At 36.0% G+C, this 20102-nt stretch overlaps 1 protein-coding gene across 3 annotated transcripts in view; it reads right to left on the bottom strand.

The window, feature by feature from the left end:
• dnah5 (dynein, axonemal, heavy chain 5) overlaps positions 1-20102 on the bottom strand; it is a 77345-nt gene that overhangs the window by 51187 nt on the left and 6056 nt on the right. For all 3 annotated transcript variants that reach the window (XM_015357045.2, XM_015357046.2, XM_015357048.2), the window contains exons 2-23: positions 12239-12373; positions 11587-11671; positions 10538-10692; positions 9732-9950; positions 8603-8740; positions 8332-8508; positions 8007-8120; positions 7746-7853; positions 7549-7671; positions 6899-7114; positions 5538-5645; positions 5133-5218; positions 4516-4837; positions 4170-4376; positions 3535-3706; positions 3093-3238; positions 2622-2796; positions 2262-2507; positions 1748-1938; positions 1166-1259; positions 596-738; positions 106-307 (exon numbers count right to left, since the gene is read on the bottom strand). In XM_015357045.2, the coding sequence (XP_015212531.2) occupies positions 106-307; positions 596-738; positions 1166-1259; positions 1748-1938; positions 2262-2507; positions 2622-2796; positions 3093-3238; positions 3535-3706; positions 4170-4376; positions 4516-4837; positions 5133-5218; positions 5538-5645; positions 6899-7114; positions 7549-7671; positions 7746-7853; positions 8007-8120; positions 8332-8508; positions 8603-8740; positions 9732-9950; positions 10538-10692; positions 11587-11671; positions 12239-12373 (3562 nt within the window). The remainder of the gene's footprint in view (positions 1-105; positions 308-595; positions 739-1165; positions 1260-1747; positions 1939-2261; positions 2508-2621; positions 2797-3092; positions 3239-3534; positions 3707-4169; positions 4377-4515; positions 4838-5132; positions 5219-5537; positions 5646-6898; positions 7115-7548; positions 7672-7745; positions 7854-8006; positions 8121-8331; positions 8509-8602; positions 8741-9731; positions 9951-10537; positions 10693-11586; positions 11672-12238; positions 12374-20102) is intronic.

Genomic DNA, 20102 nt, shown 5'->3' with positions numbered 1-20102 from the left:
TGTGTGTTTGGTCTCTGAGAGTAAAACAGAAACTGTCAGGACCCTTTCACCACTCATAACCCAACCCTGTATTGGAAAACTTAAAAGCTGGCTGTCTGACACTACCTGTGTAAAGGGCTAGGGCTCCAACAGTAACAAACTCAGGCTCGGCATTGATCTCCAGTTCTAAGTCTCTGTAGTACAGAATCTGTGACTCAAACTCTGATAGAAGAGGGCTTCCCATTATGAATTTCTGAATGGTTTCTTCTCTCTCCTTTTGCCAGATGTGGTGATAACAACTGAAGCGTTCCAGTGCTGTCATAACTTCCTGTTAAAAAGAAATGCAGAACTTCTTGAAATGTTGTTGCAAAGTGTAAAGCCTGAATTAAAGTGTCCAAGTATACACAATGCCTTTGAATTATTGTTAATCCCTTATTTTTTTCTGAGTGTAGAATTATTTGTTTTACTTTTTCTAATTTTAGAATGCACACAACTACAATAAGTTAACACTTTGTAAACCATTTTTAGGTTGGTGCTATTAATATCTCAAGATATATAGTGATGTATTAATTTATATATATTGTTTATGTATACAGTAGCTACTCTATACAGTTACCTTTTTTGTGGAATTAATGGATGTGCTCAGGACAGAAACCAGTTTAACAATTTCTTTATTTTCAGACACAGTCTTGTAATAGTTCCTGGACTGAAAACAGAATGTGTGGTTCACAGACACTGATATGTCAGATGTACTGCCATCTGGAGAGAGAAACAACATAAGGCATTATTCAGAAAAAAATTATTTAGGTCCATCGTAAAATAAATAAAACAATGTAAAAAAAACTATATCTTGGCTCAGATCAATAGACTTGCAAAAGAAAGTAATTCTTTAAAAATTGTTTGCTCAATTCAATAGAAGTGGTTCAATAAATTATCAGGCAAAAGATTAATTAAGCTCTTTATGGAACAAGAACTTTCATTAGGGTATTCATGAAGGATGATCCATTATTAACACATTAAAGCATAAAAATATTTTTTCTTATCACAGTAGCAAATCTCATGCAAACAGTGCATTTTAATCGACTATGTTGTAATGGCAGATTCATAGCTGTAGAAAATTACTTTCATGATAATAAATATCCTTCTCTGCATGTGTTAAAAATATAAGCTATCAATGTCTTAATACCAGTGGCACTTCTATGTAGGGTGTCCCCCTCCTCAGAGTCGCTGTCTCTGCTGTCACGCCTCAAAGCAGCAATCCTCCTTTCACTCATCTTGTGCTGAACAATAAAAAAAAAGACCTGAGTATGTGTGCAGACAGACACAGACATCATCAAAAGATAAAAATAGAAAACAAGCAAATAGCGGGTAGGGTAGGGTGAGCATGGGAAAAGTCATGCTGTGCAGCAGGAACAGCTGTTCAATTATTTTGTTTAAATTTAGGCATTAATATAAATTCATTATATGCATATAAACAAATAAATCAGGAAGCAAAATGTTCTTATATGTGTATTGTATAAAAGAGCAAGTGCATTATGTTGTGCAGCTGGCAATACCAATAACGTTTAGGTGCTTTCATCGTAATAAGAATAAGAATTCACTCTCAGCCAATCATTACTACACCTGCAGTTCAGATCTCTATTGAACAAATCTATTGTCTGTTTCTCTGACGCCGTTACACAATAAAATACATGTTCTGCAAAGCATGGTTACAGAGAACAAACCATCAGTCCAAATGAAAAGAAGAAAAAAATCTTAGAAGTCCAACCTTGGAAATTCTCTCTTTGCTCCACTGGCCAACCCCCTTGCTGACACTAACAATGTACTCGACCACCCTGTTCAGGGCCTGCTGCACCTCATCCAGTGCGGGGACCATGGTGATGTTTGGGATGGACAAGGTGATGTTTGTTCTGAAGATGGGCTGTCCAGTGCTTTTCTGTTTGTTTGAAGAATCGCCTTCTGCGTTGGAAACAATACAATACAACACACAAGCTTGGTCTCGGTTACTATATCTGATCAGTGAAATCACGATAAGGTTCATATTGAAGGGACTGAATTTCTGACTTTTAAGCTCCAGAACAAATTCCTCCTGTAGTACAACTTTTTACAAGGATATACAGTATGTAATTAAATAACGGTGAAATACAGATGTCCATAAAGCATTCAAGTAGGATATGCTACTTTCTTAACCGCAAAAAATGGTATGCAGAGCAAGAGAAGCACAAGAGCACCAGTATGGATATCTGTGTTCTGCAGAGCATCAGCTTCAGTTGTGTTCTTACCCAGAAAGTGAATGATGGAGGAGATGTGGATGCGCTTGCGGAGAGTCTCCAGTGAGTTGCGGGTGACTCTGAGCAGCGCTTCCACGTTGCGGTGGTTGAAATGGGAGAGCAGCTCATGTGCCTCTTCCTCCAGGATTTCTGCAATGTTTTTCTTCTTTTTCTTTGCCAAAGGAGAGGGGGGACCTGTGCTACCTTGGTTTGTGTTGCGAGAGAAAAGCCTGTTTTCGGATTTCCCATCATCTTCATCTGAATGAAAGAAGAAATAAGAGAATTACTATAGAGCAATTTGCCAGTAATCTAATTATTCATTCTGTGGTTTTCTCTAGGAAACTTCTTGAATCAATAGCTGGGGATATGCACCTTCACTCTCTTCACTGGCAATTTTACTTTCATCTCTGCTTTCATCATTGGGTTTCTCCTCTCTTTCCTTGTTTTGGGGTTCAAAATCCAGAAGCATGTTAATAAGTTCATTGGCTGCTTCTTCTACCAGGGAACTTTTAGTTTGTAACCTCTGAGCACCCTTTATGCACAGCTCCTGAAACAGTCAAAATTGAAAGGAAAGGAAGTCACATCACATTTTTTTCAAAACACAGAAAGAAACTGTTTAACAAGGATACAGTTGCATTGACTGTATTAGAGAAAAAAGAGGAATACATTTTACTTGCAAATTGCACAATTACCATTTAAGAAAACTGAAAAATTCTAAAAGTAATTACTTAGAAAGCATCTTCCATTTATTTGCATTACAGTTTGCTGCTTTGGATGGATATAGGGTCATTCACATTTTTTAGCAGTTCCTTATCTTATTTTCTTGAACCATTAGCATTTTACCTTAGTCATCTGGACAAACTCCTCACAAGTGAAGGGTTCATCGTCTGGGAGTTTACACAGCGGTGCTGTGCTCATTTCCTGCAGTACCGCATCAATCCGGAACTCCACCAGATCGTTCACACGGTCCAGCAGCAGCTCCAATTCAGCTATGATTTGACATTTAAAAAGGGAAGGAAAACACAAAAAGCAATGATGCCATTGATGTTTTGATCTGCTAGTGCAATATCATTTGTATATTCTTCGCAAAGACATGACAATAAAACCAATCAAGTCCATCTCCAAGTAAACAGAATGAAAAATAGAACAACTAACACAGTTACAGAATGCTGAAATCCCCTCCCCCATTAATTTGAAGTTAGTATACATTTCTGAAATTATCAGATTCTCATTAAACATCATTAAGCAACTTAAAAGAGTGGAACTTTCATAACTTGTTTCTTACCAAGTGCAGAAATAATTCCATTTAAATATTTTTCAATGTTTAAAGAACTCCAGTTGAGTGAAGTTAAACCTGGCTGGATGGCTTCATCCACTTTAGCTAGATGGGATGCAGCAAGCTGCCTAAAGGCACTGGGCAGTTTGGACCTCACTCTGGTATTCTCCGTAAGAACCATCTGTGAATGAAAAAGGCTACAATCAGCATTCAAATGAGCCTGTCCCAGTTCCAAACTCCAGTTCTAACCTTCTTCACTGAATAAAATATTCCATGCAAACAGTATATCGTAGCATAACAAGAGTTATGGCAGTACCACACTGCTTGTAGGAGCATACACAATGAAGCACATATTGCATAAGTGCCTCAGTGCTACAGGAAGCTACACACGAAAGGGATCTGGGTATTTCTGGAGATTAAGTAAACACTTCTTCACTCAAAGAGCAGAGTTGAATATCTGGGAGAAACATCCCAACCAAATGGTTAAAATGCAAAACACTGGGGAGCTTCACAAAACAACTGGAGGAAACTTTAGTAGCTTTTCCCTTATCTACTAAGCTACCAAATGAGCAAAACGGGCTGGATCCCTCCTTTCATCTGCAGATCTTTCTTATGTTCCTATGGACTGTACAGCCTTTTCACACCTGTAATTTGTTGCAGTTCTTCTTCAAAAGGTCTTGCTTCTGTTGAAGTGCTGCAGCAAATGGAGGAATTTCCAAACCCATTCTGCTCATGCAGTCTGTCTCCCGAATTAAAGTGAGTATCTGAGGGTCAAAGTTGACAAAAAGCTCGCCAGTTTCAGAGGACTTCACCAGCAAAGACGCCTGCAGGCCTGCCTTAGCAGTCTCGATCTGTGCAAAGAGGAATCAGAATTCATCATATGAAAGCTCTTAAATACATTTGCTTAACTGTATTCAAGAGATAAAAGAATTTAGGTATTTAAAGAAAAAATATAATAAAAAATCCTCCTTATGAGGATTACTCAGTCACCTGTCTGAGCCACCCTCTGTGATAGAGGACTTCGAACTCCAGCAGCACCTTGGCCACTTTATTGTAGTTGCGGATGATGCGCTTCGCTTCCGGAGTCTGCAGAACACTGGGATGCTGCTGGAAGAGATCCATGGGCTCCTGTATGCGATGGAACAGCTGACGAGCCCACAGGATCCTCCCAGAGACAGGGGGCAGGTCTCGTGCAATGGGGGGCTCATTCTTCTGCTTAGTGTATATCTTGGATGCCATCTCAATGTCACGGCCATAGTTCTGAAGGATTCTCTGGTACTTATCATCAATGCCGAGGTCTGGGATGCCAAGTCTTCAGTGTTATTGCATACCACAAGAAACGGGTTGAAATATATTTAGAAAACAGGACCACATTGCACGTGTAACTATTGAAATAAATATTACAATCACATCTTATCAAGTCAAATATTAAGAGTACACTAAGCTTAGATTAACATTACATGTGCATGATAAATGAACTAAGTGTTAATGCATTTCAAATATTGTAAATATTGCTGGTATTTAATATTTGTGTAATAAATCAGCTATAACTATTTATTCAGGGTTCTTCATTAACAAAGACATTCAACAAGAACATTTTGGGTTACCTTTCAAATTTTTTCAGCACAATCAAGGCTCTCTGAGTATTCTGTATTTTTTCGAATGAGGTATCCATGAAAGTCTTCAATTGATTCTAGATTGAAAAAATAATACATTTATAGATATGTTTAGGAAAAGAAATAATACTTAAACTAAATAATTAAACTATTTCACTGGAATAAATTCTTGCATTTTTATTTAAATTGATCAACAACATTTAAAATCATGTCTTTAGGAAACGAATAGCAAATAACACCTAAAATGTTTTTGTTTAAACACTGTGTTGCATTGCTTCTAGATCTGCTTAGCACTGAGAAGTAATTTAAATAGTCAAACCTCTGCATTATTGTTAAAAACTACACAGAGAACGATCCTTTGTTGCACCTTAAATAGTTTACTAGTAGGTTACTTACATGAAGATCATTTGTACTCTTGCAAAAGTCAACATAATCCTGGTCAAAATCAGTTTTTCTCTGATCTAAGAAATTGTATTGCTTTTTCTTCATAGTCAATACAATGCCCTGAAACCCAAAAATAAGAACATGTTTTTGGAAAGCAATAATAATAATGAATTCTGGAGGAAATTAATGTGTATTATAAGTTAAGATACCTAAGACACATGCAAAAATATCTCCGTTTGTGAGACAAATATTAAATATGGAGCATCTCTGAAATTGTTTTCAAATATGTTTGCCTAAAATCCTCAGAAGTGACTGTTACGAATGTAAAGGAAGCAGATCTACCAGGCAAAACAATAAACCATTTAACATATACAGTGTGTTTTAATAGTTGCAAAACATAAATCACAGAAGTCAGGTGATCGCTATTGACAATCTGATCTTTTAAAAGAGCTGTTTTGTAATAGTGAGGACATGGAATACCACTGTACCCCAGCATGTAAACTCTTTAAAGAACGGCTACACCTGACACCTTCATAAGGTTCTAATTACTTATTGAACTTTATCAAAACCAAATACATTTTTAAATCTGAAAAGCAAACCCTGCCCTTAACTGAAATTGAAATAATAGAAAAGGCACACAGTGAAAAGGATAGAAAATGCACATTTGTGAAGAACATGCATATCACTCATATATAGAGTATCAAATCTTTCTTTCAGTAAAATTATTTTACAATTTGTATATTATGTCAACTTTAAACACACAAAGAACTGATGAGCAGAAAAAGATCTCTGATGAAGAGCAAAGAAACAAAGTAATGCAGACCACAAAATAATTCCAATGAGTTCCGCCATGTGGTCATCCCAAATGCAGAACACAGTACTTAAATCATGCACCATTTAAAAATAAGGGTAAGAACCAAAACAGGGAAATAAATTACCTCCCATTTTTCCTGCATTTCTGCAGTCTGTGCAGAAAAGGTAATAAAGAAATCAAAACTCTGAAATTACAGCTTTACTACAATAGAATTCAGCCTTAAAATTAGTAACTTGTCATCCTTTCCTGAACTACGCAACCAAATCCACAATAAATCTGCAACACACTGATACATCCAAAAAAGCTGACAGATATACCGATATAGAAAACTGCTTATATAACCCAAAATCCTGCAACTTTCAAGAGGAAAGAAAACGTTTAATAATTTGTGTGTAACATTAAAAAAACACGATGAAAGCAAAACAGGGGCACGTTGTATTTTTTCTAGCCATGATCATTCACTGTTATAAAATATAAACAGTTAGATGATGAAACCAGTATAAAACAACCTAGCACTCAAAGTTATTTGAGCAAACATTTTAACAGCAAAGAGTTGTACCTGGAACTTAGTTGACATAGTTTCTAAGCTTTCCATTTTTGAGTCCTGCAGGGCAGAGTATGTTTTGATGGTGTCAAACATGCCGAGGATTTTGTTGAGGCGGCGCTGAAAGGTGTCAAATTTACCAAAGATGTACATCTCGCTGAAATCAAACTGACGCTCAGAGGGGCTCTCTTCCAGTTTCTGCTTGGTCTTGTGGAAGCAGTGCTGGTACTCCTAACAGGTCAACACCAGAAAACAATTAATAGTATGATATTCACACGTCACAAATATTTGGGATAATCTGGATTGTACCTGCTCTGCTCGTTAGTTATTGAACAGGTTAGTGACTTTACCTGTGAGCACTAAAGGGTGACTGAATTGACACACTAGCTAAGTGCGCTGCTCCTTTCTGCAATGGATTCAATTCATTGCCAGCAGCCATGCCTCTTACCAGGTTAATGACATAAATCTCCTTTCCCATTGGTGAGTCATTCCTACTGCTTGGGGCAGGAGGAGTCACTGCCGTAGAATATGCCACTCTCAATATTTCCATGTCTCAAATATGTGTAAAACCACCAAAGACTATCTTCATATTTTAAATTAAATTCAGGAGTCATAAATATCCATATACAAAATATGAAAAATCGGTAATTAACAGTTATAATTACCTCATTTAACCGAACAGCAGCTTTGAGTTTCTCTGCCATGATTTCTTGAGGCTGGTCCCATATGGTGGCAGTTCCATTTTGTGTAATATAGGCTTTGCATGCGGTTATCATTTGGTTTGTTACCTGCGAGAAAAAAGGGGTCAAATCTCTGCATATCTATTTTAATGAAGGAAGAATGTGATAAAGGTTTTATTTACCTTCACAAACAAAGATGTGATCTTCTCAGAGGTGTTGTAGTAGCGTGAAATACTGTGAATCATACGAATGGCATTAATGAGACCTGGGATGGCCTCAACCATTGAAACCTAAAATAGTTAACATAAAAATAACTGTTAACACGTAGCCCTAAGACACTTATGCAAAGTGATTCTTAGAGGTTAAAAGTCTGTATAATCAGACATGGTGGGTTACATATAGTTTTTTTAATGCTAACATTAAAAATAAAAAAGTTCTCTCACTGGGTCACTGTTGTATAGAGGATCGCAGAATTTCTCCAGAGTGTAGAGATACTTCACATTGTCCTTGGCTTCATTGGCTGAGTCTGTGATGCGAGTATCCAGCTCACGCCAGGTCTAAAATATTTTAACATAACCATAAAAATTCTGTTATTTTTTTACATGAACAGCAACAATACGGTCCGTTTCCCATGAACCAGTCACATACTACACTATTTATTAAATCGGTAACAGTTTTGGCATATGAAACCAATATAAAATAAAGAATAGTTAAACCACTACTACATTTTTCCTCTTACAAAACCTATTAAAACGAGCCCTGCCGTACCTTGAGGAGCTTTGATTTAGCCACAGTGAGCACTCCTAACACTGCCTTGACATCTGGACTCTTCAGCTGGTCTAGCAAGTAGTTGAACCTGGACATGCGTTTCTTCCAGTGGTCCAGCTCTGCCCGCGGCCCAAGGTCATCCGCCTCCTTTCTCAGCTGGTCACTCTCTGCAAGGACCTGAGACCACAGGACAGCCATTAGTCATTTCTAAAGAAAAGGAGGACAAAATCTCTCATGCTGGGCTACGTCTCCCACTTGAGCTCCATATTACCTGTTCTATTTGTTTGATCCACACTTTTATACACGCCTCGATCTTTTCCAGAGCCTCTGTGCTGTTGGCTACAGCAATGAAGTCGGATGGTCCTTTGAGAGTTTTCAAATCGTAAGTCTCACACTCTTTTAGATTCACCTGGAAGGTATGTGGAACATATTATTCTCAGCTGTACTGGTGCTTTTATCGAGAGTGACTTACATTTGTACTCATTTTTACAGCTGTGTATTCAACAGGAACAACTTGGGTGAACTACTTTGCCGAAACACACATCAGCAGCATCTCATCTTTGAAATCCTAAATAAAATTGAATTTAGAAGCCTGCACTTAAATGCAGAAAGGTACAAAAGCTAGTTAAGGGAAACAAATAAGTTTTAGCTCAATGTTATTGCTCAAAGCTCAACACACTTTATCAAGGGCAACTTAAAATTCAAAGTATGGGTTATCACAAATCTGGAAGTGCAAACAAAGTGCTCTGAAAGCAAATTGAAACAGTAAGAACTGGAACAAACCAGGTCATACACAGAGTGATACACAACCTGTTTGCACATGTTCCTTGGTTACAGAAAACAAGTTTGATTCACAAATTGCATCACAAACAGAATACAGGCCTCACAAATTTATTTAGTAAAAATTAAGTTCAGTATTGTATAACTTATTTAAGTATATTTGTGAAGGTCTGCTACATCCATAAAATACTGTACAATAATTACACTATTCCAAAATAGTATACAGTGTCATATTTTGAAATATATCTCTGTATGACTGACAAAAAAGACAATAAATAGGAATGAATGAGTGGGGTTTATTTCTTAATGATACAGAAATGATTGCTTCTCAGTAAAGTTCTCTTACTCAGTGAAGTTTTCTTACTGCCTTCAACGATGGCATAAAACTACCACTTCTTGATAACCTGATTTAGGGAATTTATTTCATTGAGAAATAGGTTTAGTTTTCCTCCACCTTCCAAAACAAAACAGGACTGAGATTAACCAGTTCTGTAGCTGTATATAAATATATTTCAGCTACTTATGCTAATCCAATGACATTACTCTAGTTTCTAAATTCATCCTTTCTAAAGACAGAACTAGAGACCTAGGCTGCTTAAATTCAAACTACTTGAAGTCACCTTTTCCATTAAGCTCTCTTGGGCCCCAATAAGCACAGCCACAAAGCTGTCAAGAGAACTAAGGAAGTCCTGTCTGACAGATGCTGCCTGGGGGCTTGCTAAATCTCCCCAGCCATAATTCATCTTCTTCAGAGTGGGAATAAAGATTTCAGACAGCAGTTGCTCCACACTCTTTAGCAGGCCAACTTCTGTTGTGTCCAGCATGTTGAAGTTCACATCCTACAAATGATAGAAACCCAACATTGCGTTGGCATGTTTAAAACATAACTCAGATAGAACAGTGTATTGGCGTACTTAATGTTTTGCTTAAGGTGATGAGAGGTGATATAGAATCAAAATCCCTGCCTTTTTTTTTTAGAGTGAAAGTCTTGTTTCTATTAACTAAGCAACAGACACACAAATAAAATTAGTCATCAGTCAAAAAGTGCTTTATAAATGATAGCTTTTACTCATACAATCCTTATATTACTGATAAGTCTACAGGTGGAGAACTGTCTTAAATACAAGCTTTTATGCAACAAACGTAACAAAAAACAGTCAAGGACTGGTCTGATGTTTCCCAACTTATACAATTTTATCTGTAACTTTAAGAAAAAAATACTTCAGAGCTAGCTGAAATATTAGACTGGTTAAATTAAATATTGAATATTTTTTCCTGACTTCTTAGGGTTTAGTTTCCGTTACATCACATTCCTTGTGTGCACCTTAAACACTCATGCAGTTTCCCGTAGGTTTTATATTAAAGAATAAAAGCCTCACAATGAAAAAGAATGAAGTCTGAGATGATTAGGAGGTGGCATCCTTACCCTGTGTACATTTTCTGATGTAATGGCTTTGGAAACGTTGGCTCTTGTGAAAAAGACACACACCCCACTTAGTGCCACATCTCTGCCTTCTGTCAGAAACACTTTAGGCTTCTTGTTTTTGCCTACGGATGAACTGGCTGCAGCAGATGTTGATGCTGTACATGTTCAAATTTAAAATGTTTTCATTATTCAAAAACATTGCATCCCTTTCATCCCCCACCCCAACTCTAATCAAAACTTCTATCCTTCCCTAATATCAGTGCCTTACTTTTATTGTTAAATCCAAAATCTCACCCTAATCAAATCCCAGACCAAATTTTTATCAAGTCCAATCTTTGAGTTAACCTCAACATGTAGACTAAAAGTCAATTCCAGATCCCAGATACTTTACATTTATAGTAATAAGTATACCCTTGACCAATTTAAAGCCAATTTGAATTCAATCTTAACCCTATCTCTAATCTTACTCCTAAACCTGATTAAACATTAATTTCACACACAAGACTAGGTCTTACCCTTAGAGTTTTATGCAAACCCTAACTGTATTTCATACTCTAATTTCATTCCTAATGCCCAACCCCGACTCTAACCCATGCATTTGAGTCAACTACAATCTTAACCTTTATTCTAACTTACCCTAATTACGTCTTTAACCCTAATCTTTGTTCCAACCTAAAGTAAACCCTACCCCGAGTCCACCTGAGCTATAAACACAACCCATACCTCAAGGCTAACTCTAACAAACTGTAGATACAACAGTAATCTTACTGTAGCTTCAGCCCTTACCCTAAACGTAAGCATAAAATAAATCACAATCCTAATTTATCTCAATCCTAACTAATCCCAGTTCTTTATTTTACCTTCATACAGTCATAACCCTAACACTATTCTTCAAAATAAAAAGGAAAACACCATCACACAATACTGATGTTCTAAAGCAGATGGGGCTATTTTTCTGTAGAACACGCTCCTACAGATAACAGGCTAGATGGGTCAAATGCCCCCATTGCGCTTTTCCAACTACAACCGTTGTAAGTGGGTATACCTACCAGCTTCTGCTGGCTCCACATCTTGATAATAAAACATAATGTGAGGAAGCCCCCCCGCAGCAAAAAAGCGATCCATGCGGTCAATCTGGAAGACAGGGATTTTAATTGATGCAACTCATAAGGCATGAGGCTTTCACACATGAACTATGATTTTATTTTTCAGGAAGAACAACAAGAAAAGAAGAGAAAAGGGAATACTGACCATGGAAACAGATTTTGGAGGGAGGGAAGAGAAACTATCTGACTGCGCTCACACAACGTTTCCTAACCATTCTTTCCACCAGAACAATTATGGAGAATGGGTGTAAGCAACTGTCTGAATGCTGGCAGCCCATTTACATCTCGATGGACTGAGGAATAACAGATAAAATGTGATGTTCTGTGAACTGAACGGATTCACTGCAAGAGTTCTGAATTATTTTTCACTTGTCTAATTTTGGATAAAACCTTTAATGCACTGGACAGAAAGAACTTGGGCAATTATTCAGTCAGTAAAGGGATTGAACATAAGATCCGAACGTCGTTCAGAACATCATTCTCTTTCTCAATACTAAAAAGTGTAAAAAGGGAAAAGCTAGACCCCTATATGCCTTTCAGGAGAGGAGTGATTTTCTCACATAGGAGAACAGAGGACCAGAGAGGTGGATTTCACCTGAGTCCCCTCCAGAATGGCGTCCTCTATGTCTCCTCTCTCCAGGCCCAGGCAGGACGCCACAGTCGCCAGCACGTAGTCATGCCTGCCATCCAGCTGGGCGCGCTTTGCTTCCCGCTCCTCCTTAAGCTTTTGCTACAAGACAAACTCCGAAAATGAGACCCAGGGCAAGCGACTGTTTCGTTATCCAGTGAGAAACTGGGACCCAACTTGCGACACTGCTGGGACCCACGAAAACAAACGAACTCTGTAGTACTACTCGCCTCGAGCATGACCTGATCGACATCCTACCATAACGCAAGAGCACCTCTATGATTTAACAGTGGAATCCTGCACACAATCACAGTATTTTAAGAGCTGAATGGGAACATATCTATATTTTTAAAACAGCCAATTACCTTACTCCATATTGTGAGATCATATTACATCAAACAGTGTAAATTATTGTTCACAACAGTAAATTTAACAAACATTTTTAAAATCAGAGGCTGTGGATCCTTCTTCAGCTGTCACTTGAACTATCTTTTAAAGTCATCTTGTACACCAATGAGTCATTTTAATGTAGAAAATAGAAAATGGCTTTTCAATTGCTAGAAGCAAAACATACTATTTGTAAATTGATTTTAAAAATTAAAGTAGAGGATATACCTATACCCTATAATAACAAAGATATTGTATCCTTCTACACACAATATTTAAATAATGGCACTACTGTTTTGTAGTGTATTCGGTTACATCTACACCTGATTAATGATTTAAGAAGTCTTTTGTAAGTGACTGTACAGTAAAATATATTAAAGATTGTAGCTGTTCCTTGACCTTGAACTGACAGCAAATCAATGGAGTGCATCAACACTGGTGTATCAGGGTTTTCTTTTGCTCTTGTGTGACTTGGGATAGAATGACTCAGTTGACAAAATCACTTGGCTATTGTCAGGTGAAAAAAGGGTATGCTGTTAATGCCTATTAACATAAACAGCACAGTCTCTGAAAGGACTGAGATCAATGGTAGGGGAACTGAAGGGACTGTCTTTTCAGATCAAGCCGATACTTGCACTTGTACAATATATGATGAATAATGATATATAAAAATTAAAATTTCTTGCATTACGATGGCTTAAATAAAAAGATCACAGTTTTGATTAAATATAATCACGGTATTTTTCTGAAAATGTTCATCCTTAGGCTTGACATAAAAGTGTCAGCACACACTTATGCAAGTTAAACTGCAAAAACTATTATTCAGTTTCTGAAGAAAGTGTTTGCAGATGCCATTTAGAGACAAGCCAGTCCTGCCACTCAAATTCCATTTCTATACAGAATACACCAGTAGTGGTCTTGCATAATACAGTAAAATGCACAATATCTCAAGCAATTGAGCTTTGAATATCAATTTATCACAACTGTGTGCAGCTCATCAGGAATTCTGGAATTAGTCCTGTATATTCGCCAGTAACAAAAGCATGCATGAAAAACAGAAGTAAAATGCACACTCCATGGCATGAACATATGTTTATAGCTATTATTGTAAGAGAGTCATATTATCCTTAATAACATTTAGAGCAAAAAATGAAGAAAATGAGAACGTTCCTTAATCATGTCACATCTCTAGGGCATAGAAAACACAGATGTGGAGGGTGCTCTAGTTTCATTCTATTAACTGCACAATAGACCTATTAAAAAGGCAATCAGCATTATTGTGGTTAATTATTTTATACTCAAATTGGGTTTTCAGGCATTTCACAGGACTATGATTCTGAAGTATGATGTAAAATTTCCAAACTGTCAGCAGTTTATCCTAGATTTCGTTTTTTAAAAACAGGGATAATTAGAGCTAAACTTGGTTTCCTTAAGTGCCCTGAATTGTTACAAAACGATCCACAAAAATGCTTGCATTAACATAGTGTACTTATCATGTGTCTGATTTCAAGGTCAAAAAACATTTACAAATGAAAATGTATATTGTAGGTGAAAACTGGAAAACTACAATAACTGGCCTACCTAAAATCACATTTTATTAGAAAGGCAACTTATTAATTCGAAAATTTTATAACAATAGCTAACTTTAGACAGAAGTTTCTTAAAAGGCTGCACTGTTTATACTGGCTTTAAGCTGGTTTACCTAATTGGGATATAATATGGTAATACAGTTCATTTGCACTAATTAATATATACTATGTCAATAAAACCAAACAGATTTTAAACATAAATACACACAATTTCAACTTGCATGTAAACCTAGTCCTCTAATATAAATCCAGCAGACCTTGTGGTTAGGGAACAGTATGGAGGTTATAAATAACACGGTCATGGAAGAACTGATTAATACAAGCCTACCTACATTTATTAAAGAAGAACCACTAACAGCAGGGTGCCTCTCTGCTTGCAGCAGTTGCTTTCTTCTTGTCACCACAATAATCCACAACAAACTCACAGCTTTAATTACACTGGCAGTCCATCATCGACTGCCATTTGCTTTATAAACACCCCACTTCCACAGTGAGATAGCCAGGTTGTGAGCTCTTCACTCTGCTTTCAGCATATTCCAGCATCCTGTCTAACCCAGTCATCTACTGGAGAGGCAGCACAGGCCAGAGCTGACCCCACATTCACCCAATATCAGTGCAGTGCAGGAAAGGTTCATTCGTAGTGTCTGCCATCATGCATACACTAGGTACATCAGCAACACTGAACAAAGGTTTCTCAATTACCATCTCTACTGATATACTGTGATACACAAGCAAATATTCAATCTGCAATTCAGTTACTGAGGGTAAAAAAGAGTCCCTTTCTCACCAAACATTTAACTTGAAAACACTTTTTTTCCAATATTTACTTTTATATTTTCCACTTATTTAGCATCCATTGTTAACAGGCATGTCACTTGATTCATATACATTTCTATTAAGCTAGTCCTAATTAATACTCTGTAACAAAAAAAAACACTTTTTTCTGAATACCCTAAGCAGACTACCAAGTAAGATACAATTAATGGAGATCTGAACATACTTTAAATGCAGTAATTTGACCATTGGTTATCACCGAGAACAGAGGCTGTCTTTTACTCATTGAAGATTTTACATCTTTATGGCCACTGTTTTTCTAAGTGCAAGTGACTGTAAGCAGAGATCAGCATTTACTTTTGGGGAGTCACAACATCAAACACTGGATGCATCTTCAAGGCTATCGTATGGACAGAATTCAGTCCTACTGCTTTTCAGTAGTTTCCAAAAAGTGTACACCTTCTCCTATTCAGAAAAGGTAGTAATCCTTTGTGTACTCAGTTATGCTATGTTAGTTTTAAAAAAAATGAGACAAAGATGAATGGCCACACTACTGAAAAGCATTGTTTGTCCTGAACAACATCCAGACTTCTCTCTTTACATCTTAAAGGGTTACACCTTGTTGTCTCCTGAACTGTTTTACAGCACATTGATTAACTGGGTGGCAGTAACTATGCAATCTATACACCATCTACCAATACTAATGTAAACACTAACAGGTAGAACAAACACCGTTAAATTAAACCATGGAAAAGACCAGCTGCATCCATTAGCAGTGGGAATTGAGGGCTTCCCCATGAAACAGTAAGGAAACACTGCAGTACGTTTTATCTGCTTTGCTGCTAGGTAACATTGAAAAGGCAAGCTAATAAATTATCACACTTTGTAAAGCACTTTAAAAGCTGAAACAACTTGTCCCTTTATTTTTTTCCCAGGATTGACGGAATGACGCCTCAAACATCTTAAAATTATTAGCTACAAATACCAAAATGATCACTTTAAAACCTGAAACACATTCTTTGTTCCTACCATGTTACAACCAATTTTCTGTTTTTTTGTCTAGCTTCTACAAGGTGTTAAGTAAAGCAGGAATTGAAAGAACTCTGTATTAGAGATGTTTACAGACTCCATTGTGTCATGTAGTTAATACAGTAGGTAGTTTAATTCAAAGCAAGAGATGTTTTATAGAAAAATAAAGGTGTTCTTACGGTGCTTGAATTCTTGATTGGCACTGACCAGAAAACTTGCAGTACTGCAGACATTGAGAAGTGATCTTAGTAATCTCCACAAGAATGGTCTACTTGCTTAAAACCTAAAAGTCTAAGAAGAGGCCAACTAGGAGCTTTTTCATAAAAATATAAATATAAATAAATTAAAGGTCTTATGAGCCCCACAAGTTAATTATTTTGATGGCATAAAACATTTACTTAAAAATGAACAAAAAATGTTTTGTACAAAAATGTTGTGTTGACTCAGGAATTCTTCTTTAAGACTAAAACATTATTCTTACCTGCGTACAACAAAAGATTTAACAAATCTATTCATTCGGCTTTGAACTCTTACTAGTTTACCAATATTCATAATGGACATTTTGGATGAAGAAAATGAATATTTTCTAAATAAAATTGGATTTTTATAGCATTGTAGAGTTCTTTCATTCTCTTCATTCTATTATTTGTATTAATATTATTATTATTGAGCACATGCTGCTTAATTTTTGATAGTGTAGTTCATCCTAATAGAGTAAATATAGTTCTTACTGTAACTAAAGAACAGCATTTTCAAATAGTCTGAAAAATGTATCCATATTAAGCATCCCGTGGTCACTGAATTAACTGTATTCATCTTTTTCAGTGCGGAAAAATTCTGGCTTGATGTCAGAATCAGTCAACAAGCCTGGACATGAGAAAATTAATAAGCTTATTGACCTGTGTAAAAAACAAGGACCCTGCTTGCTTGTGGTAAATAAATCAATACCAACCAAAGATGTCAAAGGAATGGCTGGAATAAGAAACGAAAACACAATCGGTTGCTGTGAAACAGGTGGACTCTTACTCTTATCACATGATAACTTCAGCCTGGGTCATATTTGTGGAGCAAACTGATAAACAACAGTGTCAGGAAGAGAAACGCTCCCCATCACTGTATCAAGTGAGACCTTGCATCAGCATAATTAAATGCAGAAAAACTTTTCCTTAGTGTAAATAACAAGGGTGAAAAAGGATATTTGTGCTTTTTATCTTGCAGAAAACAAGTAAAGGTAAAAGTTCAAGTACAGTACAAAAAATAAAGTAGATCTATAAAACAAATGAGAGAGAGAAATATTACTAAAAATAAAATATTTTAGGTTATTTAGACATACAGTTTATACTAGAAATACAAAATTACGTGTTACAGAGTAATAACCTAAAAAAATCTTTCTCTTACAGCATACATTACTTTTATTCAGATATTCTTAGCTTACTCCAGTTTACATATGCAGGCTGGGCTAAAATACTAACACTTTTCATTAAACAACACATACGATTTCAGATAACCGGTCTCTTATATGGGGTGATTAGATGGAATAGTTGCTCTGTTTTACTATGAACAGACGATATACATAAACTATTCAAAGAATACCACATTGAAATATTTATGTAGTAGAGCAACTAAACAGATTTATTGATACATCTGACCAAAAGATATGGTCTTATTTGTTTCCTTTTTTATTTTTGGAAACACTGTTCTCAAGGATTTAGTTTGTAACATAAAATGTACATTTTCTGTTTCTAAAACACCGTTCGTTACCTTTAAAAGACACCTTAGCAAAAAGTGTGGAGTGCATACTGTACTTTTATTTCATCATACATGTTAATTAAATTAAATGTTATTTCTGCTAAATTAAACATATATATAGTTCCGAGATACACTAGACCTGTAAACAATGTGAAATGAATTTGTGATATTGAAATAAAACCCATCAAAATGTTGCAGTTACTCAGTTTTCTTTTAATTTTATCCTATGATAATAAAACTTATAAAAGTTCAGTTCAATTTATTGTCCTATGCACAAGTGCAATTAAATGCTTATTTGCATATTATGAAAGGTAAAAATATAAAGGAAAAACGCTAATCATTACAACTTCAAATTAGTAATATTTAACACAAGAGAACAGAGTAACCTTCTAGCTACAGTACAGTACATGCACATTTAAATTTTTCATAAAGTAAACACATATTGGCATATTATTTTCCAAGACCCACTTCAATTTTTCAAACTGTAATTCCCATAGTAAAGATGCTTGTACATCTTAATATACCACTTTAAGTTTATATAAACAATCAAGTAATAAAAAAATATTTCCCTTATCAGTAGTTACAGTCCATTAATTTCACAACCCAAATAGATTTTTAAAAAATTGCTAAAAGATAGCAGGAAGTCTTCTCATCTCACAATCAGACATGAAGGAACTTTAACAAAGTATTTCCTGGCCTTTTATTTCAAGCAAAAGAAAAGCAGAAAACCCAGTCATCTACAACAGAATTTTTTTAGATCTCTTACCTTGAGGACTCTTGTAACACTTTGCTTCCAGAGATGCTTTCGAAATGCCCTAGACATTTTAACAATTCTTACTGCAACCTCAAAACCATAAGACACCTCAGTACCTTAAGAACCTAATGGAACTTCTCTCACAAATACAGTACTTAAGGTGAGTTAAAAGGCCTTTTTATGGGCTCAGACTGCTTTTATAGCATGCCATTATAGTGCTTGTTTTCCATGGACTGTTAGGTGTTTGTATTAGCTATTCATACAACAAGAAGCCATTGGCAAATAGACAAGTTAAACAAAGCGGCTGAGAAGATTGTTTAAGCTTCACAACTAGAAATCTACATTAATCAATAGACTGTACCAACTAATACCAATAAGGCACTTCAGTCTGACAGATAAAATGGCAAGAAACCCTTACAGTGTTTGTTGTAATGTGTAATACCAAAGGCAATCAGATGTGATTGCATTGTAATGATTAAACTGGGAATCTGCCATGTAATCAGGTAAGTGCTTCTAGGTAACCAAGAAAAGTCAACTTGATTTACTTAACATGACGTCACATAATATCATACTGTATACTGTATATCAGAACAATTAATCTGTAAGAGGTTGAAATCAAGAGGATACCACTCCAGCTCAGTGCAAAAATTATGTGGTATGTTACTTTTGGAAGTAGGCCACCACAGAAAAAAAATGTAATTATATGTTTATTTTCATGATATTATCTGATAAAATAGTTTCAAAACATACAGAACTGATCTTACCAACACATTATGTTCTTAATTTTATGGTGCATCTGAGTTTGTCTGCAAACTAATATAAAATCTTTATTGACAGTTTAACCTAAAAACACCTAAAAAGCGCAGAACATAATTAAGGTTTAACCAATTAAAACATCTTATGGTGTTGGTTCTAATATTACATTTCCCAGAAGGAATATTGGTCAACTCAAACCCAAATATTTATTATACAAAAAAGTAAGAAAAATATGCAAAGTTCTAATGAACTATGTACTTGAAATGATTTAATTTTGGTATTGGAAGACAAAGATAACCCTTCACCTCAATCCTTTCAAGAAAAAGCAGTTAATGAAAAAGACAAATTAAACCACCATGATGAACTCTGAAAAACACATTGCCTTGCAGAGCACAAAAGATTATAAAGCACCTTGCTGAATCTTAATAGATCTTTTCTAACTTTAACACGATGACTGACACGATCAACATCAATGATTATTATTCAGTTTACCTTGCTCTGGTGGTCAGTTTTAAAGTGCAGCATCTCCACCGCTGACGGCAATTCTAACAGAATCCTCCCTCTTAATCTCTATTATTATTCATGAGACCTTAGAATTCTGAGCCCACTTGCATGCACTGGTAGTCAGAATCTAATTTTCCCTATCCAGAGGTCACAGTTTAATTCAGAATCCAAATTAAAATATAGTTTTTCCTCCCGAAGGTTGCTAACTAACTCTTCAGGGATTAGATATCATCCCTTCAGCCAAGGTAATTACCATCACAGTAATATCGCCTTACTAAACTCACCTACA

Source organism: Lepisosteus oculatus, chromosome 10, assembly GCF_040954835.1.
Source record: "Lepisosteus oculatus isolate fLepOcu1 chromosome 10, fLepOcu1.hap2, whole genome shotgun sequence".
Lineage (NCBI taxonomy): Eukaryota > Metazoa > Chordata > Actinopteri > Semionotiformes > Lepisosteidae > Lepisosteus > Lepisosteus oculatus.
The sequence above is the reverse complement of the archived record's forward strand: the minus strand, read 5'-3'. Positions and strand labels throughout refer to the sequence as shown.